General features: G+C 49.5%; 1 protein-coding gene across 1 annotated transcript in view; it reads left to right on the forward strand.

Annotated features, from left to right (window-relative positions):
• The window catches only part of LOC134528393 (uncharacterized), a 223,162-nt gene that overhangs the window by 115,933 nt on the left and 79,729 nt on the right, over positions 1–27,500 (forward strand). The window contains exon 2 of the mRNA XM_063361984.1: positions 16,058–16,170. Coding sequence (XP_063218054.1) covers positions 16,077–16,170 — 94 coding nt within the window. The 5' untranslated portion in view covers positions 16,058–16,076. The remainder of the gene's footprint in view (positions 1–16,057; positions 16,171–27,500) is intronic.

Below are 27,500 nucleotides of genomic sequence, written 5' to 3' on the forward strand. Positions count from 1 at the left end.
ACTTAAGGCCACACGTAAAATTTCCTTAAGGAGCGTGTTCCAGCTGTCGTGTGGGTTTAGTGAAGGGTATTGGGAAGAGGGAGGGGGGGGGGGGGCAGCGAAGCAGCAGGAACCAAGAGCTCGACCCCATTCATACATGGCTGCGTTACGTCAGCACCGGTCGCCATTCGCTCTCGCCAGCTTTACGTAATTCCCTCGACGGTCCTTCAACTTCAGACCCTTCCTTACGAAGAAGAAGAAAAAAAAAGGGGGGAGGGAATCACTTAAATATATGATAGCGCTACTTTCAAAATAATTTGGCATTCGCGATACGAACAAGCGTTTTTGCAATCTTGATGCTTGCCAGCAAACAATAACCTGAGATCCGCATACCACAGAATGGAACATTTGTCAGAGACCCATAGATATCTGTGGAACATTTGTACATTCTACAACCGCGGTAGACAACTGGCGGCCCGCTTATGGAAGTTTATACTCTACTGGCAGAACCCGCCAGACGTTATCCTGCCGGTTTTTGTATATTTACCTCTGTATGTCTGAAATTGATTGTATGTAATCTAGAATCTATCAAGCGTTTTAGAAAAAAGGTTTGTAAAAATGAAAGATTACTCATATTGATAAGTAGAGACTGGAAAAATTCGCGATTTCGATTACATCTAGGATAGACTCCACAACCATCTACACACTCAGGCAAATGCCACCTGCTCATTGGCTATTGACTCGTGACACCTGTCAACTGGGACGCTTGCGATTCGATACTTTTTTGGTTGAAGGTTTTCCATTGGCTCATAGTCCTTCAGATAAACTGTGAGTCAATCACAGAAGCAATATAAAGATAGGCCTACAGTTGTTTGGATTATAGCATATCATGAAATGAACCCGCGAATTTTTCCGGTCTCTATTGATAAGGTTCTGTCATTTATATTGGTATGGATTGATGATGAATAAAATACCATTTTCAAATTAATAATTGAAGTAGAGGCTCTGATCCGGCGTGCCTTTCGCGCTCCGTGGGCGAGCGGGGTAGAGCGGAGTAGAGTGGAGTAGAGCGGAGTAGAGTGGAGTAGAGCGGAGTAGGGTGGAGTAGAGCGGAGGCGGGAGTAGCGCAGTCGACCTGGCGCGGAAGTCTGAAGTTGCCGTCGGAAGTCCGCGAGACAAGTGATGGCAGCGATCCTGGCGGCGTGAGCTGTAAGCAATGTTGCCAGCACGGCATTTTTTTTTTTAGATTTTATTTCTCTTTCGTTGCTATTTAATGCGTGAATGGGCTATAAACAAAATAAATTGCATTCTTTATAACTTCTGCTACAATATTTGGTGAAGTGTAGTAAGTAGGCTTCCCGAATCCCAGCTGACAGTCCAGTGGGTATGGGCGTAGATCACGATGCCCCCCCCCCTTTTTTTTTCCCCTTGAGGTGGGGCCCGTTTGCACTTGCAAAAGCGTGACTGTGAAACGGGTTTGATGTCAAAACTATGCCTTATGGGAAACCTTTTTTGTAAGCCTATATTTTAAGGTTTTCTTTTTATTCCACGCATGTAGGCCAAAATATGGACAGTATACAACATACAAGCACCGTATACAGAGATGACATGGCGGTTAACCTCACGTGCAGAACTCTCTCCCCCCCCCTCCAAAATTACCGCGGGACCCCCTTGCGAATCGCACAGATTTGCGGCCCTGGAAACAGGTTCGCCAATTTAAATTTCGCACGCGTGCTTACGGCCCACGCCGCCAGGATCGCTGTAATAGCGTGTCTCGTGCCGTGCCCGTTCCAACGGACCCGAGTTTCCTACGTATTGTCTCCTCCAAATGTCTGGCGGAACACAGCGGCGATATCCGCGTACTCCCGCCTCACCCCTCGGACCTGTCGCAGCGGGGGATGGCGAGATCTCTAGAGACAGGAAAAATTCGCGGATTCATTCCACGATATGATAGAATCCAAACCACTGTACCTTTATATTGCTCCTCTGATTGGATTAAAGTTTTTTCTGAAGGCCTTTGAGCCAATGAAGAACCTTCAACCAAAAAAGTATCGTATCGCAAGCGTCCCAGTTGGCAGGTGTCACGAGTCAGTAGCCAATGATCTGGTGGCATTTGCCCGAGTGTGTAGGGGATTGTGGAGTCCATCCTAGATGTCATCGAAAGCGCGAATTTTTTTTCCAGTCTCTAGAGATCTCTCTTCCCACGCGGTAGCGAGGCGGTGAACTCCTCCCCTGCGCGCGGTGAGTCGGCGGACAGCAGTCGGCGCAGGAACCGTCCCCGTCCTCCCACGTGGCCGGCCCACGTGGCTGCAGGGTGGACGCTTTCTAGGAAACAACCTCCGAGGAACCAGCTCGCTCTCGGCTGCGTTATCGCCAACTTTCACGTTGTCTGTTTAGCATGACAGGAAGTTCGCAGTCCTGCACCGAAGAAGAAGACAAAGTATTCGGTTTCATGTGTTTGTGATCATGGGCGTAGAACCCGGGGGTGCGGAGGGGTCAAGGAAGTATCCAAGGGCGTCGCCAGCCGATGGCCTGGGGAGGGGGGGGGGGCGCAATTTGTGGGAAAAGTATGTATTTTTTTCCATTTGGCTACATTTTTTTGAATCTCTAGGGCTCTAGGGGGGGGGGGGGGAACTGCCCCCTACCCCCCTCTGGCGACGCCCTTGGAAGTATCCCCCCCCCCCCACATGAACTCAGAAAGGCCCTCTCTGATGGTAACTGTGATCGTAACTAATGAATCCTACAGATTTTCGCTCATGGTTGAAAATAAATACTTCGTTGCTGCAACCGAAAGTTTTGAAGGCCATCGTAATAGTATAAGTACGTGAAGCTGGGAAAATTACGGATTCATTTCGCGATAGTTTGAAATCCAAATGCGCATATACCTTTGTGCTGCTTCTGCTTTTGACTCGCAATTAGTATGGAGGACTCCGGACCAACGAGAAACTCTCATAATGTTTTTTTTTGTAATATGAAGAAATATTATCGTCGTGAATGACAATACTAATAATATAAATTTTTAACCTGAACAAAAATAGTTTTTTAATAAAAAAAACTTTCAACTTATAAGTCACCCTTAAATCCGCGTGCGTCCGAACTTCATTGTCAATTATGTTTAATTTAGTATTATTTAAAAGGTTTTGATAACATTCAGTAACTGTGTTACTCATTGATCTCGAAATGTTTTTATTCTAAACCGGTGGCAGAGGACCCCACAAAACGTGATCTCACTCCGGTATGGTGCAATCTGTGGTTGTGAAATTTCCTAATCGTGTTTAACATGTTTGACTAGAAACACTGTCCTAAAATACACAAGATTTTTTTTTTTAAAATTCCGTAAAGGTTGGTACATAATTCAGGAATCCAGTGGGCTCGTGAGAGCTTCAGCCGGTGACCCATCAGCCGCGTGTAGAGCAACTCGCGTAGAGCCTTTCAGCGGCCCAACCGGTGCCGCGGTCGTAAAACCCGACTGCCCGGACCTCCCAGCTTTCTAGCGCAGCCGGTTGCAAATGCACGGACTGTGATTTACTGTCGCGAGCACGGGGCGTTCCACATTTTGCAACCGTTAATGCAGTTTCGTAATTTTTTTAAATTTTTTTTTATCTGCGCGCGCAGTCGATAAAAAAAAATTGGTTGTCTGTAAAGTCGGTTTACGGACGATATTTTAACGTGACGTCATAACAAAACATTGATGAAATGATTGCATACTTTTATGAATAAAATTGAATAATTTTTATTAAATAATCACTATTTTGTATGGATACAAAAAAGGAGTGAAATGAAATCTACAATTTAATTGATAAATTTACTTTTATTTTCACTCATTAATTCAAATATGTTTATTACTTTAACGAAGAGGTTATTTTAACTATAACTTTTATACATGTTTGCTATTTAACTTCTTCCAATCTGTGTTATTCTGTTAAGGTTAGGACGATGATAGGAAAAGTAGGAAACTAATGGGAGTGTTTCAAGTTTAATGTGCCTCGAAAAAGACAAATCGATGGTTGTTCCAATCGAGTTGGAAGAGAGATAGATGCGGCGCAAGCGTACAATGAGCGTAACGGGACACAGCGTAACGGGATAATTTGCGTAACGGGACACTTTTTCGTGCGTGCAGCCGGCGTTCATCGATTTATTAGACGTCACTTCAAAAAAATTCGTGACGTATTGTCCGCGCTCGTGCAAATACCTTTGGCGAGCGGCCTTTCGTCGGAGGGTTGTTGTCTTTCGTTTGGTTGGTCACAGGATGTGTTCGCTCACATCAGACAAGCTGTGCTCATGCATTGTCGCGTTTCGATGTAGCAACGATGCACCATTCAATCTTCAATATCTCGTCCAAAGCGAGGTTCTAATGGACGGACGTACGGACGTATGGACGTATGTAGACAGGCTGGTCGAGTGGAAATGCCTTTCTTGGGAAAAGGGGGGTGGGGGTTCCAGAAATATTTTTAGTGCTTGGGTTTTGCCCTGATATGGCGAAAGTCACAAGTATGATTTTATTAGCATACGTTTGGAAACCTCACAAATATGCAATACGTGCAGATCACAAGAACGTTTACAGGGAAGAAACCTTTCTGTAATTTTGCAACAGATGCCTTTGGAAACAAATCGCCATGAAAGAGTTCGTTCAACTACAAGAAAGATTGTAACCTTTGTACAACAAGTGGCTGTGGTTATTTTTGACTATTTTCTGAGAAAATACTAAGTATTTCTTAAAAAAATTGTCGCACAACGTTTTTTAAAATTAATATTATATTCAAGCAATTTTTCTGAAACCGTGCAAAAGATAATCGACTATTCGACAATTATTTGACTTTATTTGGTTTTAACGTGCTTGTTAAGTGCACAGTTAATACTGAAAATCTATTCATGGAACCTCTTACAAGTATTTAAACTAATAGAGGTATTGGGGGCAACACAAGGTATAAATGCCCAGGTAGGAATCCGAACCCAGTATATTACTGCGAATGTTTTTGTAGTAGTATAGTTGTATGGTTACGTCAGTGGTTATAGTCTTTAGATTATTATTATTATTATTATTTAAATTTAGGATTTTAAAGATTGTAATTTGAAATAAAGCTGTAAGGGCGCGACGGCAGGACACGCTTTAGGTAGAGACCTGAAAAATTCGCGGATTCATTTCGTGTTATGCTAAAATTCAAATACATAATTATACCTTAGAGCTGCTTCTGCCATTGGTTCACTGTTAATCTGGAGGACTGATGGCCAATTAGAGACCCTCACTCATAGATGTGTCGAATCACAGGCCACCCAGTCGAGACGACTCACAAGTCAGCAGCCAATGAACAGTTGGCATTTGCCCTAGTGTGTAGTGGATATTGGAGTCTATTCTGAAGGTCACTGAACCCGCGAATTTTTCCTGTCTCTATATTTAGGCACTCCGTGCTCATTGCTGGAGCGCGCCAGAAACCACAAGGGCTAGACCGTCATTTAACCTGGTCCTTCCCGAATGTTGTACCATCGCGCGACATTAGGTCATAACCAGCTGTTTCACTCCAATCTGGGTACTCTTTTTAAAAGCGAATAAAGATAATGGATCTTCGAGTATCTCAGTGTGACCGTGAGTTATATGGTAACCGTAGAGATTTACTGTGCAAGATTATCCACTGATATGTAAACCCGATAAGACCTCAAAGAACCCAGTGTTCAAGTGTTTGCGTAGGTAGCAATAAGGAGGGGAGAGAGAAAGAGAGAAAGAGAGAGAGAGAGAGTTGTTGAACTAGATGGAGCATGGCGACTTTCGACTCGAAGCTTGGTAGACCGCAGCTGTAAACACGGCTTAATCTCACCATCAGTCTTAGCAATAAATGAACAGCAGAACAAAAAAAATTCCCGCCCATAAAGCTGAGAGTGAGTGAAGTGTTCACTGTCTTTGTGCAAACCCAGTAAGGCTGGCAGTTATCGGAAAAAGTAGTTCCCAAACTTATTTTTTTCAAAAACAAAATCGCATTGTATTAAATGTACATTAATTGCTAAAATATGTTTCTTTCAGATTTTCACGATGCTCGGTACAAACATTTTACTTATTTAATTTTTTTTTAATTAGTCACAATCACACCAACAGCCGCGAGGGCCCTAGCGGCAAACGTACAGACAAGTACAAAAATAGTAGCTGCAAGTGCGAGGACACTCCCCCTCCGTCGCTTCCAAGAGCAGGCGAGCACAATCTGAGGGGAATACACAGCAGGTAACCCGCAGGTAGCCACATCCGCAAACGGACAACCTACTTGATGGCGAGTGAGACCCCATACGTGCAGCGGCAACTAAAACACGGAACGGCACAGACACAACAAACGAAAAATACAAAGGTGTTGCCTGGTGTGTCCGCAGGATGCCGCGCTAGGGAGGGATGCCTGATGGTGTGGGAGGACGAGGACTGAGGTGTTGCCTGGTGTGTCCGCAGGATGCCGAGCTAGGGAGGGATGCCTGATGGTGTGGGAGGGCGAGGACTGAGGTGTTGCCTGGTGTGTCCGCAGGATGCCGCGCTAGGGAGGGATGCCTGATGGTGTGGGAGGGCGAGGACTGAGGTGTTGCCTGGTGTGTCCGCAGGATGCCGCGCTAGGGAGGGATGCCGTGCTAGGGAGGGATGTCTGATGGTGTGGGAGGGCGAGGACTGAGGTGTTGCCTGGTGTGTCCGCAGGATGCCGCGCTAGGGAGGGATGCCTGATGGTGTGGGAGGGCGAGGACTGAGGTGTTGCCTGGTGTGTCCGCAGGATGCCGCGCTAGGGAGGGATGCCTGATGGTGTGGGAGGGCGAGGACTGAGGTGATGCCTGGTGTGTCCGCAGGATGCCGCGCTAGGGAGGGATGCCTGATGGTGTGGGTGGGCGAGGACTGAGGTGTTGCCTGGTGTGTCCGCAGGATGCCGCGCTAGGGAGGGATGCCTGATGGTGTGGGAGGGCGAGGACTGAGGTGATGCCTGGTGTGTCCGCAGGATGCCGCGCTAGGGAGGGATGCCTGATGGTGTGGGAGGGCGAGGACTGAGGTGATGCCTGGTGTGTCCGCAGGATGCCGCGCTAGGGAGGGATGCCTGATGGTGTGGGAGGGCGAGGACTGAGGTGATGCCTGGTGTGTCCGCAGGATGCCGCGCTAGGGAGGGATGCCTGATGGTGTGGGAGGGCGAGGACTGAGGTGATGCCTGGTGTGTCCGCAGGATGCCGCGCTAGGGAGGGATGCCTGATGGTGTGGGAGGGCGAGGACTGAGGTGTTGCCTGGTGTGTCCGCAGGATGCCGCGCTAGGGAGGGATGCCTGATGGTGTGGGAGGGCGAGGACTGAGGTGTTGCCTGGTGTGTCCGCAGGATGCCGCGCTAGGGAGGGATGCCTGATGGTGTGGGAGGGCGAGGACTGAGGTGTTGCCTGGTGTGTCCGCAGGATGCCGCGCTAGGGAGGGATGCCTGATGGTGTGGGAGGGCGAGGACTGAGGTGTTGCCTGGTGTGTCCGCAGGATGCCGCGCTAGGGAGGGATGCCTGATGGTGTGGGAGGGCGAGGACTGAGGTGATGCCTGGTGTGTCCGCAGGATGCCGCGCTAGGGAGGGATGCCTGATGGTGTGGGAGGGCGAGGACTGAGGTGTTGCCTGGTGTGTCCGCAGGATGCCGCGCTAGGGAGGGATGCCGTGCTAGGGAGGGATGTCTGATGGTGTGGGAGGGCGAGGACTGAGGTGTTGCCTGGTGTGTCCGCAGGATGCCGCGCTAGGGAGGGATGCCTGATGGTGTGGGAGGGCGAGGACTGAGGTGTTGCCTGGTGTGTCCGCAGGATGCCGCGCTAGGGAGGGATGCCTGATGGTGTGGGAGGGCGAGGACTGAGGTGATGCCTGGTGTGTCCGCAGGATGCCGCGCTAGGGAGGGATGCCTGATGGTGTGGGAGGGCGAGGACTGAGGTGTTGCCTGGTGTGTCCGCAGGATGCAGCGCTAGGGAGGGATGCCTGATGGTGTGGGAGGGCGAGGACTGAGGTGTTGCCTGGTGTGTCCGCAGGATGCCGCGCTATTGAGGGATGCCGTGCTAGGGAGGGATGTCTGATGGTGTGGGAGGGCGAGGACTGAGGTGTTGCCTGGTGTGTCCGCAGGATGCCGCGCTAGGGAGGGATGCCTGATGGTGTGGGAGGGCGAGGACTGAGGTGTTGCCTGGTGTGTCCGCAGGATGCCGCGCTAGGGAGGGATGCCTGATGGTGTGGGAGGGCGAGGACTGAGGTGTTGCCTGGTGTGTCCGCAGGATGCCGCGCTAGGGAGGGATGCCTGATGGTGTGGGAGGGCGAGGACTGAGGTGTTGCCTGGTGTGTCCGCAGGATGCCGCGCTAGGGAGGGATGCCTGATGGTGTGGGAGGGCGAGGACTGAGGTGATGCCTGGTGTGTCCGCAGGATGCCGCGCTAGGGAGGGATGCCTGATGGTGTGGGAGGGCGAGGACTGAGGTGTTGCCTGGTGTGTCCGCAGGATGCCGCGCTAGGGAGGGATGCCGGGCTAGGGAGGGATGTCTGATGGTGTGGGAGGGCGAGGACTGAGGTGTTGCCTGGTGTGTCCGCAGGATGCCGCGCTAGGGAGGGATGCCTGATGGTGTGGGAGGGCGAGGACTGAGGTGTTGCCTGGTGTGTCCGCAGGATGCCGCGCTAGGGAGGGATGCCTGATGGTGTGGGAGGGCGAGGACTGAGGTGTTGCCTGGTGTGTCCGCAGGATGCCGCGCTAGGGAGGGATGCCTGATGGTGTGGGAGGGCGAGGACTGAGGTGTTGCCTGGTGTGTCCGCAGGATGCCGCGCTAGGGAGGGATGCCTGATGGTGTGGGAGGGCGAGGACTGAGGTGTTGCCTGGTGTGTCCGCAGGATGCCGCGCTAGGGAGGGATGCCTGATGGTGTGGGAGGGCGAGGACTGAGGTGTTGCCTGGTGTGTCCGCAGGATGCCGCGCTAGGGAGGGATGCCGCGCTAGGGAGGGATGCCTGATGGTGTGGGAGGGCGAGGACTGAGGTGATGCCTGGTGTGTCCGCAGGATGCCGCGCTAGGTAGGGATGCCTGATGGTGTGGGAGGGCGAGGACTGAGGTGATGCCTGGTGTGTCCGCAGGATGCCGCGCTAGGGAGGGATGCCTGATGGTGTGGGAGGGCGAGGACTGAGGTGATGCCTGGTGTGTCCGCAGGATGCCGCGCTAGGGAGGGATGCCTGATGGTGTGGGAGGGCGAGGACTGAGGTGTTGCCTGGTGTGTCCGCAGGATGCCGCGCTAGGGAGGGATGCCTGATGGTGTGGGAGGGCGAGGACTGAGGTGTTGCCTGGTGTGTCCGCAGGATGCCGCGCTAGGGAGGGATGCCTGATGGTGTGGGAGGGCGAGGACTGAGGTGTTGCCTGGTGTGTCCGCAGGATGCCGCGCTAGGGAGGGATGCCTGATGGTGTGGGAGGGCGAGGACTGAGGTGTTGCCTGGTGTGTCCGCAGGATGCCGCGCTAGGGAGGGATGCCGTGCTAGGGAGGGATGTCTGATGGTGTGGGAGGGCGAGGACTGAGGTGTTGCCTGGTGTGTCCGCAGGATGCCGCGCTAGGGAGGGATGCCTGATGGTGTGGGAGGGCGAGGACTGAGGTGTTGCCTGGTGTGTCCGCAGGATGCCGCGCTAGGGAGGGATGCCTGATGGTGTGGGAGGGCGAGGACTGAGGTGTTGCCTGGTGTGTCCGCAGGATGCCGCGCTAGGGAGGGATGCCGCGCTAGGGAGGGATGCCTGATGGTGTGGGAGGGCGAGGACTGAGGTGTTGCCTGGTGTGTCCGCAGGATGCCGTGCTAGGGAGGGATGTCTGATGGTGTGGGAGGGCGAGGACTGAGGTGTTGCCTGGTGTGTCCGCAGGATGCCGCGCTAGGGAGGGATGCCTGATGGTGTGGGAGGGCGAGGACTGAGGTGTTGCCTGGTGTGTCCGCAGGATGCCGCGCTAGGGAGGGATGCCTGATGGTGTGGGAGGGCGAGGACTGAGGTGTTGCCTGGTGTGTCCGCAGGATGCCGCGCTAGGGAGGGATGCCGTGCTAGGGAGGGATGTCTGATGGTGTGGGAGGGCGAGGACTGAGGTGTTGCCTGGTGTGTTCGCAGGATGCCGCGCTAGGGAGGGATGCCTGATGGTGTGGGAGGGCGAGGACTGAGGTGTTGCCTGGTGTGTCCGCAGGATGCCGCGCTAGGGAGGGATGCCTGATGGTGTGGGAGGGCGAGGACTGAGGTGATGCCTGGTGTGTCCGCAGGATGCCGCGCTAGGGAGGGATGCCTGATGGTGTGGGAGGGCGAGGACTGAGGTGTTGCCTGGTGTGTCCGCAGGATGCCGCGCTAGGGAGGGATGCCTGATGGTGTGGGAGGGCGAGGACTGAGGTGTTGCCTGGTGTGTCCGCAGGATGCCGCGCTAGGGAGGGATGCCTGATGATGTGGGAGGGCGAGGACTGAGGTGTTGCCTGGTGTGTCCGCAGGATGCCGCGCTAGGGAGGGATGCCTGATGGTGTGGGAGGGCGAGGACTGAGGTGATGCCTGGTGTGTCCGCAGGATGCCGCGCTAGGGAGGGATTCCTGATGGTGTGGGAGGGCAAGGACTGAGGTGATGCCTGGTGTGTCCGCAGGATGCCGCGCTAGGGAGGGATGCCTGATGGTGTGGGAGGGCGAGGACTGAGGTGATGCCTGGTGTGTCCGCAGGTTGCCGCGCTAGGGAGGGATGCCTGATGGTGTGGGAGGGCGAGGACTGAGGTGTTGCCTGGTGTGTCCGCAGGATGCCGCGCTAGGGAGGGATGCCTGATGGTGTGGGAGGGCGAGGACTGAGGTGTTGCCTGGTGTGTCTGCAGGATGCCGCGCTAGGGAGGGATGCCTGATGGTGTGGGAGGGCGAGGACTGAGGTGTTGCCTGGTGTGTCCGCAGGATGCCGCGCTAGGGAGGGATGCCTGATGGTGTGGGAGGGCGAGGACTGAGGTGTTGCCTGGTGTGTCCGCAGGATGCCGCGCTAGGGAGGGATGCCTGATGGTGTGGGAGGGCGAGGACTGAGGTGTTGCCTGGTGTGTCCGCAGGATGCCGCGCTAGGGAGGGATGCCTGATGGTGTGGGAGGGCGAGGACTGAGGTGTTGCCTGGTGTGTCCGCAGGATGCCGCGCTAGGGAGGGATGCCTGATGGTGTGGGAGGGCGAGGACTGAGGTGTTGCCTGGTGTGTCCGCAGGATGCCGCGCTAGGGAGGGATGCCTGATGGTGTGGGAGGGCGAGGACTGAGGTGTTGCCTGGTGTGTCCGCAGGATGCCGCGCTAGGGAGGGATGCCGCGCTAGGGAGGGATGCCTGATGGTATGGGAGGGCGAGGACTGAGGTGTTGCCTGGTGTGTCCGCAGGATGCCGCGCTAGGGAGGGATGCCTGATGGTGTGGGAGGGCGAGGACTGAGGTGTTGCCTGGTGTGTCCGCAGGATGCCGCGCTAGGGAGGGATGCCTGATGGTGTGGGAGGGCGAGGACTGAGGTGTTGCCTGGTGTGTCCGCAGGATGCCGCGCTAGGGAGGGATGCCTGATGGTGTGGGAGGGCGAGGACTGAGGTGTTTCCTGGTGTGTCCGCAGGATGCCGCGCTAGGGAGGGATGCCTGATGGTGTGGGAGGGCGAGGACTGAGGTGTTGCCTGGTGTGTCCGCAGGATGCCGCGCTAGGGAGGGATGCCTGATGGTGTGGGAGGGCGAGGACTGAGGTGTTGCCTGGTGTGTCCGCAGGATGCCGCGCTAGGGAGGGATGCCTGATGGTGTGGGAGGGCGAGGCTTGAGGTGTTGCCTGGTGTGTCCGCAGGATGCCGCGCTAGGGAGGGATGCCTGATGGTGTGGGAGGGCGAGGACTGAGGTGTTGCCTGGTGTGTCCGCAGGATGCCGCGCTAGGGAGGGATGCCTGATGGTGTGGGAGGGCGAGGACTGAGGTGTTGCCTGGTGTGTCCGCAGGATGCCGCGCTAGGGAGGGATGCCTGATGGTGTGGGAGGGCGAGGACTGTGGTGTTGCCTGGTGTGTCCGCAGGATGCCGCGCTAGGGAGGGATGCCTGATGGTGTGGGAGGGCGAGGACTGAGGTGTTGCCTGGTGTGTCCGCAGGATGCCGCGCTAGGGAGGGATGCCTGATGGTGTGGGAGGGCGAGGACTGAGGTGTTTCCTGGTGTGTCCGCAGGATGCCGCGCTAGGGAGGGATGCCTGATGGTGTGGGAGGGCGAGGACTGAGGTGTTGCCTGGTGTGTCCGCAGGATGCCGCGCTAGGGAGGGATGCCTGATGGTGTGGGAGGGCGAGGACTGAGGTGTTGCCTGGTGTGTCCGCAGGATGCCGCGCTAGGGAGGGATGCCGCGCTAGGGAGGGATGCCTGATGGTGTGGGAGTGCGAGGACTGAGGTGATGCCTGGTGTGTCCGCAGGATGCCGCGCTAGGTAGGGATGCCTGATGGTGTGGGAGGGCGAGGACTGAGGTGATGCCTGGTGTGTCCGCAGGATGCCGCGCTAGGGAGGGATGCCTGATGGTGTGGGAGGGCGAGGACTGAGGTGTTGCCTGGTGTGTCCGCAGGATGCCGCGCTAGGGAGGGATGCCTGATGGTGTGGGAGGGCGAGGACTGAGGTGATGCCTGGTGTGTCCGCAGGATGCCGCGCTAGGGAGGGATGCCTGATGGTGTGGGAGGGCGAGGACTGAGGTGATGCCTGGTGTGTCCGCAGGATGCCGCGCTAGGGAGGGATGCCTGATGGTGTGGGAGGGCGAGGACTGAGGTGTTGCCTGGTGTGCCCGCAGGATGCCGCGCTAGGGAGGGATGCCTGATGGTGTGGGAGGGCGAGAACTGAGGTGTTGCCTGGTGTGTCCGCAGGATGCCGCGCTAGGGAGGGATGCCTGATGATGTGGGAGGGCGAGGACTGAGGTGTTGCCTGGTGTGTCCGCAGGATGCCGCGCTAGGGAGGGATGCCTGATGGTGTGGGAGGGCGAGGACTGAGGTGATGCCTGGTGTGTCCGCAGGATGCCGCGCTAGGGAGGGATGCCTGATGGTGTGGGAGGTCGAGGACTGAGGTGATGCCTGGTGTGTCCGCAGGATGCCGCGCTAGGGAGGGATGCCTGATGGTGTGGGAGGGCGAGGACTGAGGTGATGCCTGGTGTGTCCGCAGGATGCCGCGCTAGGGAGGGATGCCTGATGGTGTGGGAGGGCGAGGACTGAGGTGTTGCCTGGTGTGTCCGCAGGATGCCGCGCTAGGGAGGGATGCCTGATGGTGTGGGAGGGCGAGGACTGAGGTGTTGCCTGGTGTGTCCGCAGGATGCCGCGCTAGGGAGGGATGCCTGATGGTGTGGGAGGGCGAGGACTGAGGTGTTGCCTGGTGTGTCCGCAGGATGCCGCGCTAGGGAGGGATGCCGTGCTAGGGAGGGATGTCTGATGGTGTGGGAGGGCGAGGACTGAGGTGTTGCCTGGTGTGTCCGCAGGATGCCGCGCTAGGGAGGGATGCCTGATGGTGTGGGAGGGCGAGGACTGAGGTGTTGCCTGGTGTGTCCGCAGGATGCCGCGCTAGGGAGGGATGCCTGATGGTGTGGGAGGGCGAGGACTGAGGTGATGCCTGGTGTGTCCGCAGGATGCCACGCTAGGGAGGGATGCCTGATGGTGTGGGAGGGCGAGGACTGAGGTGTTTCCTGGTGTGTCCGCAGGATGCCGCGCTAGGGAGGGATGCCTGATGGTGTGGGAGGGCGAGGACTGAGGTGTTGCCTGGTGTGTCCGCAGGATGCCGCGCTAGGGAGGGATGCCTGATGATGTGGGAGGGCGAGGACTGAGGTGTTGCCTGGTGTGTCCGCAGGATGCCGCGCTAGGGAGGGATGCCTGATGGTGTGGGAGGGCGAGGACTGAGGTGATGCCTGGTGTGTCCGCAGGATGCCGCGCTAGGGAGGGATGCCTGATGGTGTGGGAGGGCAAGGACTGAGGTGATGCCTGGTGTGTCCGCAGGATGCCGCGCTAGGGAGGGATGCCTGATGGTGTGGGAGGGCGAGGACTGAGGTGATGCCTGGTGTGTCCGCAGGTTGCCGCGCTAGGGAGGGATGCCTGATGGTGTGGGAGGGCGAGGACTGAGGTGTTGCCTGGTGTGTCCGCAGGATGCCGCGCTAGGGAGGGATGCCTGATGGTGTGGGAGGGCGAGGACTGAGGTGTTGCCTGGTGTGTCCGCAGGATGCCGCGCTAGGGAGGGATGCCGTGCTAGGGAGGGATGCCTGATGGTGTGGGAGGGCGAGGACTGAGGTGTTGCCTGGTGTGTCCGCAGGATGCCGCGCTAGGGAGGGATGCCTGATGGTGTGGGAGGGCGGGGACTGAGGTGTTGCCTGGTGTGTCCGCAGGATGCCGCGCTAGGGAGGGATGCCTGATGGTGTGGGAGGGCGAGGACTGAGGTGATGCCTGGTGTGTCCGCAGGATGACGCGCTAGGGAGGGATGCCTGATGGTGTGGGAGGGCGAGGACTGAGGTGATGCCTGGTGTGTCCGCAGGATGCCGCGCTAGGTAGGGATGCCTGATGGTGTGGGAGGGCGAGGACTGAGGTGATGCCTGGTGTGTCCGCAGGATGCCGCGTTAGGGAGGGATGCCTGATGGTGTGGGAGGGCGAGGACTGAGGTGATGCCTGGTGTGTCCGCAGGATGCCGCGCTAGGGAGGGATGCCTGATGGTGTGGGAGGGCGAGTACTGAGGTGTTGCCTGGTGTGTCCGCAGGATGCCGCGCTAGGGAGGGATGCCTGATGGTGTGGGAGGGCGAGGACTGAGGTGTTGCCTGGTGTGTCCGCAGGATGCCGCGCTAGGGAGGGATGCCTGATGGTGTGGGAGGGCGAGGACTGAGGTGTTGCCTGGTGTGTCCGCAGGATGCCGCGCTAGGGAGGGATGCCTGATGGTGTGGGAGGGCGAGGACTGAGGTGTTGCCTGGTGTGTCCGCAGGATGCCGCGCTAGGGAGGGATGCCTGATGGTGTGGGAGGGCGAGGACTGAGGTGTTGCCTGGTGTGTCCGCAGGATGCCGCGCTAGGGAGGGATGCCTGATGGTGTGGGAGGGCGAGGACTGAGGTGTTGCCTGGTGTGTCCGCAGGATGCCGCGCTAGGGAGGGATGCCTGATGGTGTGGGAGGGCGAGGACTGAGGTGTTGCCTGGTGTGTCCGCAGGATGCCGCGCTAGGGAGGGATGCCTGATGGTGTGGGAGGGCGAGGACTGAGGTGTTGCCTGGTGTGTCCGCATGATGCCGCGCTAGGGAGGGATGCCTGATGGTGTGGGAGGGCGAGGACTGAGGTGTTGCCTGGTGTGTCCGCAGGATGCCGCGCTAGGGAGGGATGCCTGATGGTGTGGGAGGGCGAGGACTGAGGTGTTGCCTGGTGTGTCCGCAGGATGCCGCGCTAGGGAGGGATGCCTGATGGTGTGGGAGGGCGAGGACTGAGGTGTTGCCTGGTGTGTCCGCAGGATGCCGCGCTAGGGAGGGATGCCTGATGGTGTGGGAGGGCGAGGACTGAGGTGTTGCCTGGTGTGTCCGCAGGATGCCGCGCTAGGGAGGGATGCCTGATGGTGTGGGAGGGCGAGGACTGAGGTGTTGCCTGGTGTGTCCGCAGGATGCCGCGCTAGGGAGGGATGCCTGATGGTGTGGGAGGGCGAGGACTGAGGTGATGCCTGGTGTGTCCGCAGGATGCCGCGCTAGGGAGGGATGCCTGATGGTGTGGGAGGGCGAGGACTGAGGTGTTGCCTGGTGTGTCCGCAGGATGCCGCGCTAGGGAGGGATGCCGCGCTAGGGAGGGATGCCTGATGGTGTGGGAGGGCGAGGACTGAGGTGTTGCCTGGTGTGTCCGCAGGATGCCGCGCTAGGGTGGGATGCCTGATGGCGTGGGAGGGCGAGGACTGAGGTTATGACTGGTGTGTCCGCAGGATGCCGCGCTAGGGAGGGATGCCTGATGGTGTGGGAGGGCGAGGACTGAGGTGTTGCCTGGTGTGTCCGCAGGACGCCGCGCTAGGGAGGGATGCCTGATGGTGTGGGAGGGCGAGGACTGAGGTGTTGCCTGGTGTGTCCGCAGGATGCCGCGCTAGGGAGGGATGCCTGATGGTGTGGGAGGGCGAGGACTGAGGTGTTGCCTGGTGTGTCCGCAGGATGCCGCGCTAGGGAGGGATGCCTGATGTGAGCCGCTCCGACTCCCAGCGCTCCGACGCCTCTCAGCGACCCCGCGTCTCCTTCAACAGGGACGTCCACGTGAAGCGCATAGGTACGTGCTCCGTCCAGGCCCCTGAATCACGATCCAGCACTGACAGCCAGTGAGATGTGTGTTATTTAGAATATGAACAATCAGTAGGAACCGGAAAAATTCGCGGTTTCGTAATAGACTGCACATTCCCCTGTACACTTGGGCAAATAACGCCAGTTCAATGGCTGCTGACTTGTGAGTCGTCTCAGCTGGTTTGTCTGTGATTCGATCCTTCTTTGGTTGGTTTATAATTGGTTGAGATTCGTACAGTTGAACAGTAAGCCAATAGCAAAATCATCTGAAAGGTATACCTATGTATTTGACTTCTAGCCTATCGCCGAATGAATCCGCGAATTTTTCCGGTCTCTAACAATCAGATGCTAGTTGTATTTAGTAATTTTAGTTTTAGGATTATTTTTGTTTAAATAAACAATGTAACCCATATTATAGAAACCATACGTTGTTCTTTAACACTTCCGAACACAAGCAAAATACTATTTGAACTCTATTTCACAGCTGCCTGCTTTGTACCACAACGCCGAAATACATTTACCCCGAAAAATGTCATTACAGCGATCCCACAAAGCTTAGGTTAGGTAAGGTTAGCACACAAATTTATTCAGTTTTTTTCATTTTGCTCCTGTGCCCCCCCTGCCCCACACCACGCAGAAACATTTTTCGGCGTTACTGTATTTCGGCCTTGTGGTACACAGCAGTTTTCTAGCTGTCTGCGTTTCGGTCAATTTGGCATTCGGCGTTATGGTATTCGGCGTTATAGTACGTTCGGCGTTGTGGTATTTCGGCGTTGTGGTAACGACCCCATCCATGCTTGCAAGATAAGTAGGAGGTTGCAAAATCCTTTTTTTTAAAGTAGTAAATAATCCCTGGCACTCTTTTTATCATGGATATTCATGAAGTGTGAAAGTTATTTCCAGCTGAGAGATACCTACTCCAAACAAGGAATTTTGTGTTACAAGTGACCAACTAATTTTAGGTAAAGAAATGTATCGTTCAATAGCAGATAGACTTTTTAAGATACGCCCTGAAAACGCGTTGATCTCCTTGGAAAGTTAATTTGCACAGACATGCTATGTGTCAGGAATAGCTGGTATGGATTCTATACATTACGTGTGTACTTTATTTTTTACTACTGAGAAAGGCAGAAAAACCTTCAGATCGATACCTCAACAATGCTCACCAAGGACAAATTGTTGCGGCTGATTTCCACTTCTCGCCTTTACACCAAGTGAAAGTGCGGTAGTTCGCAAACGCGTTCGAAAAAGTACGTTGGAAGTCACTTTACCAGTTTGGAACTTGGCTGCTGTTCCGAGAAAAATCTCTCCCACACCCCTACCCTCGCACATTTGAGTTATCGCACCATCACCATCTTGTCATGCGATGTCAACCTACAACGTTTTACTCACAGCACCACGCAACATGGCAAGCTGCCTTAACACATGAGTCAGAGACTGTACCAGCCTTCAAGTTCCGCTAACTGTACAATCACTTAAAAGGCAATTGCGCATTTTCTAATGCAATAAACATGTTTGGATTGTGCGTTGGCGAATGAGGGGGGAGGGGAGGAATGGTGTGGGTAGAAGTTGGAGCGACTCCCGCTATTTTTTTTTCTCGTCAATTCAATTAAAGTTCCAAAACAGAATGCGATTCGGGGGTTATCAACGTCCATTGATTCTATATTCGATGCGTTACCGTTTGGTTGGGCGTCGTATAGCGTAGTGCGCGCACGCCACTTAATGGCCACCTGGCCGATTACATTGCATTTTTGTCTGGGCTTCTCTTGTTTCTTAATCAACCGATCCTATACATCTCTCTGCACCGGAAAGTCTAGGTGGCCGGTTAGAAATGGGTGTCACTCGTTGCTTCTTCGATTTCTTCACTTTTGATTTGGAAATTAATTCTTGATGCTTACGTAAAAAAAATATTGTTGTGCAGGAAATATTTAAAATATTTTTGAAGTTATACTTCTTTAGGCGAGTTATGGATGAAATGTTGGGAGTGAATTTTTACGATGCGCGGGCAACCATGCAACGAACTTTTCACAGGAAAATGGCGGACCTACGTATGAACATAAACCCATATTAATCACTTTCATAAACAATTAGGGGACATAACGAGCGTATTTGTGTTCTCAATGATTAATTATGATAATGAAACTACCTAGTTTATACTGGTAAATTACATGTTGAAATAAATGGAATATTTTATTTATATCTGGATGTTATTCCGGTACACACACGTGTGTGTGTGTGTGTGTTAAAGACGATCTTCCTGATTGAAAACTATGTGGTTTTTCAGAAATAATATTTTTAGGAATAAAATTAATGTGCCTAATAATATTTTTTCGTCAAAAACTTCTAAAATACTACATAACAAAGGTATTGGTAAATAGTTTGTGACTAAAATTTAACTGTCAATAATACTTCAAGATACATCGGATACAACCACTCACTGAATGGTACACACTTAATTAAAAAATTCTATGTACAAAAGCAATTTTTTTTTAATATTTTAAATGTTTGTTTGAGCTTTATTTATAACATGGTGGAATGATAATGCTACAGTTACTAAAAACTAATATTTTTGCAAAACTCCGTTCCCCCGGAGAAACCCCCGGAATGGCCACCGCATGGGGAGCCCAAGAAAAGAAACGGGCTCCCCATTTGGAAGCCACCTGGAAGGTTTTTTTCTGTTCCACCCACCGTTTCTTTTGGTAGCCTGACTTGTTGCAAGGGATTGTTTTCCTACCAGAGAAAATGCCACCATTTCATCTGGGCAATCCGCCTTGGAGGAGCCGGGGCGCGAACCCGGGTCCTACAAGTCACAAGGCAGGCGCTCTACCCCAGAACCAGAGTGGTAGAGCGTATACTTGCAGTCTTCTTAACGCTTACTAGATGTTTACTGTAGTTTGGTTTGTCACTAAAAAAGGTGCAGTACGTGCAGTAACATCTAACCTCGGTAACGAACAAATTTATGTGTTCTTATGTTCTTCGTTCAGCATGAAATATTGTAATTTCATAACAGTGAAATATAATTTGTATAACTAGTCTGGCAATTTTTAGTTGATTTCCTGCTAACAAACTTACCGTCCCGCTGTACAATAATTGTATATAAATGTAGACAAGTAAAAAGTATGTAAGATCTTGCACTGTCGATGGTAAATTTATTTTGAAATAAATGTTAGATATTAAAAGAGTGTGTTACGTTAAAATATGTGTGTGCTTACAAGCATGACGTTATTGTATAAACATTTTATTTGTTTGGTTTCAAAGCCACAGAAAAGTTAACTTTTTTATATCACTTTGGCTTTCATTTGTCTTACAGTACTTAATATGCGCAGCTAATAATGGAAAGCTATTCAAACAACTGTTTGCAAATAGGCGTTTTCAAAATCTTAAATTAAGTACTAAATATATGATGACAAATTAAAAGATACATTTTCATACTGACATCGCCGGAATTTCAGGTAATTATAGTACTAACCTAAATCGATCAATTTGTGAAGACTAAGAATTTAGATGATATATATATTCACATTATTTGAATACGACTGTATTTTATTGGAACTTGCAGTACTCCTGAGTACAGAATTCTTGGTAATAGCTTACCTCAGGGTTAAGCAGGAGCATAAGAGGTTAGCAGGAGCATGATTGTTTTGTTTCATACATTGAAACCCTCAGAAATTTAATTAAATCATCGGGATTATTAAATATGAACTCCTTTGAGTACACACCCACAGAAAGTTTTTTTTAATATTTGTGCACATGGCAGTGACATTGCTATTTAATTATTTGTAATTTTATTTGAAACAAAAGTTGGAATACTATTGACAACAATTATAATGTATATTCTCCATGAAATTTTCCGTGTACGGTGTGAAATCTAAATGAACGTGGTTTTAAACTCTGCATGGGAGTTTTTTTTAAATTTTCTTTTACTGAATTATACATATTGTGCTTTAAGCTAATATATATGAATATATTTTATTTGTTTATCGTATTTCTATAATATTATTAAATACATAGCTTAGTAAAATGGATTATTTATTTATTTCTAGATAGGCCTATTTTTACTTAAATATAATATATTATAGACAATAAAAAATACAATAATAGTCTAACTATCCTTTAATACTTAATAATTTTTAGTCTTCTAACGTGTGCGGAAACTAGGGATAGTATTAACGTTTTAATGAAAAAGGTGGAACATATTTTAATAGAATGTTTTGTCAAAAATCAGGCCCGAGTCTGCGTTTAGTATTTTTCAGGTCTTTTTCGTTTTAATCGAAGATGTTTCATTATATAGTTTAACCTTTCGCTCTACAAATATAATGATTCGGTAGTCGACGTAGCTGCTCCGGTAGCGAATTCTAGCGGCGGGTGCGGAACTACATTTGAATCGCGTTCAGAAATTTAGCAATATTGAATATGAGCTGGTCAAAATAACTAAAAACATTTATTTATTGTGAATATTAGTGATATAAAATTTTATATAAACTTTTTTCAAGTATGTTTATACAAGTGTATTTATATTCCCGTGTGAATAATTTATTTGCGTTATAAATTATTATTTAATAATAATTAAAATTAATGAATAAGAATAAACAGTCAGCATATTTATTAATTTTCGATATTAATTAGAATTTATATTGTCTAAATATTTTACTAAAATAATTAATTAATTTTATTAGATTGTTTAATTTAATAATGAATATTGAGCATTTTTTAAATTAATTTTTTTACATTAAATTTCAAATTAGCTCAGTGTCGTAGATCTAAAGAGGATGAACTTCTAACGCGTGTACATAAGCACGTACTTTTTTTTTTACAAAACATAGTTTACACTCTGACGTAAAGAATGAAAGTTGTTTGTAGCAACGCTAGCCGCGCCTACTAAGCATTTAGCGTTCCCTGCCGCGCGGTGACGTCATTGTGTGGGATGCGAGGACAGCGTAGGCGCCAGCGTTTACCGTCGCCGACAGAGCGGGCTTCGCGATGGTACAGTTGTTATTAGCCTCGAGTGTACAGGTTGGCCACTGTCGGCGTTTCAAAACATCCCTTTTTTTTTTAGTGTTGCCAAGATTTTACCATGACCCGTACGAAACATAAAGACGTAAATATCGTTCGCAGGCGTTCACGGCCATTGTCCGAAGTAGCTTGGCTTCTGGGTTAGAGCCGTGTCCTTGGCGAATAATTCACCGACGTTTCGGTCGACTTCGCAGTCGCCATCATCAGGGAGCAGTTACCTACATGCTGCTCCCTAATGATGGTGAAGCCAAAGCAGCATGTAGGTAACTGCTCCCTGATGATGGCGAATGCAATGTCGAACGAAACGTCGGTGAATTATTCGCCAAGGACACGGATACAATCCAGAAGCCAAGATATTTCAAATAAAGACGTTCTTCGAAATCACGTCAAAATATTATAAACAGAAATTCTAGTAAAAATTTTTATAATTGTATTTACTAATATGAGATTTGTAACCTATGTTTAACAGTCTACGTTTGTCTGACAGTTTTTAAAGTCTAAAGTCTAAAGTCACAATGAAAGCTACAATGTTCCTTGATTTAGTGCACCGACTGAATTGGTTCTTACGAAGTTCGTAGCACGTGCGTTTCTTCCGATTGAATCTCAGCTCTAATGGCTGTAGTTTAGTTCGCGATGCTTGTGATCAGACGGGTAGCGCCGTGCCCTGCCTGCTGATTGGCTGCCTGTGTCGGAGCAACTCCATGGGACGGGCGTACGCTAGGTGCTAGCCAGGCAGTGCTTGGCGGGGGGGGGGGGGGGGCATAGCCCCAGACTGGACAGCACTGGTTCGCTGGGGACTAAGGGTCCCAGAGCAATGCGGAGCTGGCTGAATTTTACTGAAATTTACAGATGTGTAGAGACCGGAAAAATTCGCAGATTCATTTCGCGATAGTCTGAAATTCATAGGCCTATACATATACCTTTAAGCGGCTTTTGCTATTGGCTCACTGTTCTTCTGGGCAACTCATGGCTAGAGACCGGAAAAATTCGCGAATTCATTTCGCGATAGGCTAAAATACAAATAGTTATACCTCAGTGCTGCCTCTGCCATTGGCTCGCAACTCACCTGAATGACTCTGAGCCAATGAGAAACGCCCGACCAAATCTTTATCGAATCACAGGCTGCTACGTTGTGACGTCTCACAAGGCAGCAGCCAATGAGTTGGTGACATTTGATCGAGTGTACGTAGAACTATGGAGTTCATCCTGTAGGTCATTGAACCCGCGAATTTTTCCTGTCCTACTCATGGCCAATGAGAAACCCTCAACCAAAGAAATACCGAATCACGGGCAATCCAGCTGAGACGACTCACAAGTCAGCAGCCAATGAACTGGCGTTATTTGCCCGGGTGTACAGAGGACTGTGTAGACTATCCTGAAGGTCATCGAAACCGCGAATTTTTCAGGTCCCTACAGATGTGGTATTCAAGACTGGGGCATAGTAAAATTAACATTGCGCTAAATTAATTTGCGCAGTCAGATGCTTGGAGAGTGATTGGTATAATTATTTAAGGCTTAAAAAGCTGAGTTATTTATGCCACAATTTTTTTTAAATTTGATTGTGGCTTAAAACTTATAGCCTATGTGTTAGGATGTTGTCAGATCTGAACCCAGCTGCTCAAGGCTCTTCTCTGTACGTTTCCTTTTACGTTTTTAATAAATTCATTTATTAATGAAAGAGATTACAAATGGCGGTGAAGCCAAGAAATAAAGTTATATATATATATATATATATATACATATACACACATACAGAACAAAACTATTTACACACACATTGCTGCAATACCAGACGGTAATTGTCTCTCAACTGCAGTCCACGACACGAATAAAATACGAAGGGATGATATAGCATACATGAAAAACAATACACATAGTAGCACGGGGAAAGTAGTAAAAAAAAAAAAAAAACACAAAGTGCCGGGTGTGTTCTGAGCAGTGACTCCGGGTCGGAACCAATATATTTCAAGGGGAGGGCACTTTGGGATTAGACTCGGTGTATTGGTAGAACACCTTTATGGTGTTCACCCATTAGCATGATAGATAGCACTGGCTAGCCAGTTGCGAGGAAAAAATCCTCTGAACAATCAAGCTCATTATATGCTAGTTGAGTTTCACTCTGGCCAAAAGGCACAGTGGCCTATAGGAGGTAACTTCTTGCTTATATCGCCCAGACACTCGGGTTTTGATTCTTTCTGACGGTCCCTTTTTGACGTGATAACGTCTTATAAATCGATGAACGCCGGCTGCACGCACGAAAAAACCATGACTCATTGTCACGTTCCGCCTGAGCCGAGCGTGCATAGAATCGGCCAAGCACCGTGCGAGAAAATCTTCTATAATATCAAACATGTTAAGGCGGGCTTTTTAAAAGCAGCAATTTAAAAAATTTTGATATGATGTTATCACGTAAAATTATCGTCCGTAAACCGACTTTACAGATAAGCCCCCTTTTTAATAATGCCGCATTTTAAAATAAATCTACTGTTTATAAATATATATTTTTAAAATATAAATAATATTATTTTATTAATTAAAAATTGTTTATGAGATATTATTTGATATTTAAAAATACAGTAATAATTCATTTTTTCAAATATAAAATAATAATCGGTACTCGGTAAGGCCTAGGCTAAGAGGAGTTGGCGAAAGTATTATTATGACTATAAGTATGTGACGTCACGGCTGTTTCGCACGTCACCCGGCACTTACCTTGTTACTGGCTCGTCGTTGGCTCAGGCCGTAGAAGTATTAGCCCAAATGTGTCTACAAAAATTACGGACGTATTTCGTAAAATTTTTTATTCGTATTTGTCTTCTAACGAAACTTGCAAATTCCCAAAATATAAAAATACGAATTTACCATGTCGGTTTTTAACTTTTTAAATAAAAAAAAACATGTGTGTTATTTACTTGCGGTAAACTAATAAGTTAGGTTTTTATAATCTAGATAAATAACCGCGATTCTTAGCTGAAAAAAAAAATTGTATCTTTTATTAAATGAAAATTTATATATTGTTACTTAAGTTGGTTTCAGGCATTTGAAATATGTATTTTAAAATAAAAACGACATGATAACTGTGGAAAGCTTTCAGCCTTGGTTTTAAAGTTGGTGTTAACTGAAAAAAATTTTTTTTTCCCTAACCTAACTAAAAACCAAGAGTATTTGGTAGGGCTCCGGGTTAGGGGAGGGACCTAGGTGCGTCTCAGGCCGAAGCCTATACGCCTGGTCATGCTGGGATCAGCCATGCAGGGAGAGGGTCGCATGCATCGTGTGCTAGGAGGGGATTGGCCAGCCATGGAAGCAACTCCCCTCATTCGTAAATCTAGACTGTAACTAGTAGAGACTGGAAAACTTCGCGCTTTCGATGACCTCTAGGATAGACTCTACAATCCCCTACACACTCAGGCAAATGCCACTTGCTCATTGGCTACTGACTCTTGACAACCGTTAACTGGGACGCTTGCGATTCGATACTTTTTTTGGTTGAAGGTTTTCCATTGGCTCAAAGTCCTTCAGATAAACTGTAAGCCAATCACAGAAGCAATATAAAGGTACAGTTGTTTGGATTCTAGCATATCTAGCATTTCCGGTCTCTACTCATAAATCTAGACTTTAACTAGATACCTGAAAAAATCTAGACTTTAACTAGAGACCTGAAACATTCGCGGATTCAATGACCTCTAGTATACCTTCCATTATCCTCTGCATTTCTCAAGCAAACACGCGTGTTCATTGGGTGCTAACTATTGAGGCGTCTCCACTGGGTGGCTTGTGATTCGACGCTTCTTTGGTAAATAGTCTGCCATTGGCCCAGAGAACTCCAGTTAAACTGCGAGCCAATAGCAGAACCAGCAGAATAATTGTTCACAAGTTTGAATTTTAGCCTGTCACGAAATGAATCCGCGAATTTTTCCGGTCTCTAACTGTAACTAGAGACAGGTTGGACACCAAACGACATACGGCAGAGCTGCGGACTGGTCTGTCCGAGCACGCCTCGTGTCCTCCAGGGAGCGACACTTGGGCCGTTGTTGCACCAGCGCGGCCTGGCCTCGCGCATTTGCATTGAAAGCGAGCGGCGAGGTTGCTCAGGTCCACGGGACAAGTGTAGGCCGGCGGTTGTGGACTACGTGGGGGGAAGGAGAGGGGGGAGACAAGGCGTCGCTGAGATCAGCTGACCCGTGGGTGGGGTGGCCAAAAAGTATCTCCTCGACGCAGTAGGGTTTTGGCCGTCGAATTTTGACGCTTCATTGTTTTAAAGTCTGCGTCATTGCTAGAGACCGGAAAAAATTCGCGGGTTCATTTCATGATATGCTATGATCCAAACAACTGTATCTTTATATTGCTCCTGTGATTGACTCACAGTTTATCTGAAGGACTATGAGCCAATGGAAAACCTTCAACCAAAAAAGTATCGAATCGCAAGCGTCCCAGTTGACAGGTGTCACGAGTCAATAGCCAATGAGCAAGTGGCATTTGCCTGAGTGTGTAGAGGGTTGTGGAGTCTATCCTAGAGGTCATCGAAATCGCGAATTTTTCCAGTCTCTATTACTAGAGACAGGAAAAATTCGCGGGGTTCATTTCATGATATGCTAACAACTGTATCTTTATATTGCTTGTGTGATTGACTCACAGTTCATCTGAACGGACTTTGAGCCAAAGAAAAACCTTCAACCAAAAGAGTATCGAATCGCAAGCGTCAATAGCCAATGAGCAGGTGGCATTTGCCTGAGTGTGTAGGGGATTGTGGAGTCCATCCTAAATGTCATTGAACTCGCGAATTTTTCCAGTCTCTAGTTATTACGTACTCCTCCAATATTTCCAATAACCGCCTTCCTGTGAGAGGAGACCTGGAAAACTTCGCCGATTCGTTGAACGAGTCACCTGCACTAGGGCGTATTCAGCTCGAAACAGAAGGGAGAGGGCATTTTTCTATGAATCCGACTGAAAAGAAAAGGAGGGGAAAGGGGAGGAATTTTTCGAAATTAGAACTCTTTCACGGGAGCAGTTCAATAATAGACAATAAGAAAATGAAACCACTACCCACTAAATAATAATAATAATAAAAATTTCGAGAGGACCAGTTGCAAATTTTCTCCAGCCACATACTGGACCTGGCTACTTGTTTTATTTATTGTTTTTCCACTTAGTAAAAGATTTGCGGGGGGGGGGGGGTTGCTGCCCTCCAACTCCCCCGGATACAATCGTGTTTCCTCATAAGATCGTATCGCAGTTTACTTGCCACCCTGTACACGGATTGAGCTATTTGTATATTAAAAGTGACAGGTCGTGGCAGTAGTACTTATATAATAGGGCATACTGGCACAGGCTTCCAGGCTGTGGATTGATGATTGTCGTCCGCCATCTTGGATTGTGACGTCACGGCGGCCATCTTGGATGACCTTGACCTTGACCTTTGACCTTGACCTGGAATTTGATCCTCAAAAATCGCCAAAAATGACCAAAATTGGGCAAAAATGGCCCAAAATTCCTCAAAAATCGCCATAATTTCAATTTTTTTGAAAACAATTTCCGCCAAAAAATCTCAAATAATTCCACAGTTCAAAAATTAGGATTTCGAAAATCCTCAAAAGTCGCTTTGCCCTAGAAAAAACGAAAACTCCTAAAAGCGGCTTAAAACTCCTAAGAGCTAGCCGCTTATAAGCCGCCGACCTTGAAAATAAGGATTTCATGGCAGCCATATTGGATTATGACGTCACCGTTGCTATTTTCGTTACGCCCGCCATCTTGAAAATCCGCAATTTTTATGTTAGAAAATCGGGAAAATTTTTAAAAATCATTAAAAAATTAAATAATCGAATTAAATAAAAATCTTAAAAACCACTGTTGGACTTATCGTTACGGTCGCCATCTTGGATTATATAAATGTTGCAATTTTCGTTACGCCCGCCATCTTGAAAATCCGCAATTTTTATGTTAGAAAATCGTGAAATTTTTTAAAAATCATTAAAAAAATTATTTAATCGAATAAATAATAAAAATCTTAAAAACCACTGTTCCAGTTATCGTTACGGTCGCCATCTTGGATTATATAAATGTTGAATATTTCGTTACACCCGCCATCTTGGTTGAGTACCATGTCATTCTTACACTTTACGTTACGACCACCATATTGGATCCTATTAATGTTGCAATTATCGTTATGGACGCCATCTTGAAATTTAGACGCCATCTTGGAAATCCGTAATTTTTATGTTAGAAAATCGGGATAGATTCCAAAATTCATCAAAAAATTAATGTATTTGAATTCTGTTTGATTATATCGATGTACGTCCTTGGTTCGAA

The sequence above is a fragment of the Bacillus rossius genome, chromosome 1 (genome assembly GCF_032445375.1).
Source record: "Bacillus rossius redtenbacheri isolate Brsri chromosome 1, Brsri_v3, whole genome shotgun sequence".
In the NCBI taxonomy this organism is placed as follows: domain Eukaryota; kingdom Metazoa; phylum Arthropoda; class Insecta; order Phasmatodea; family Bacillidae; genus Bacillus; species Bacillus rossius.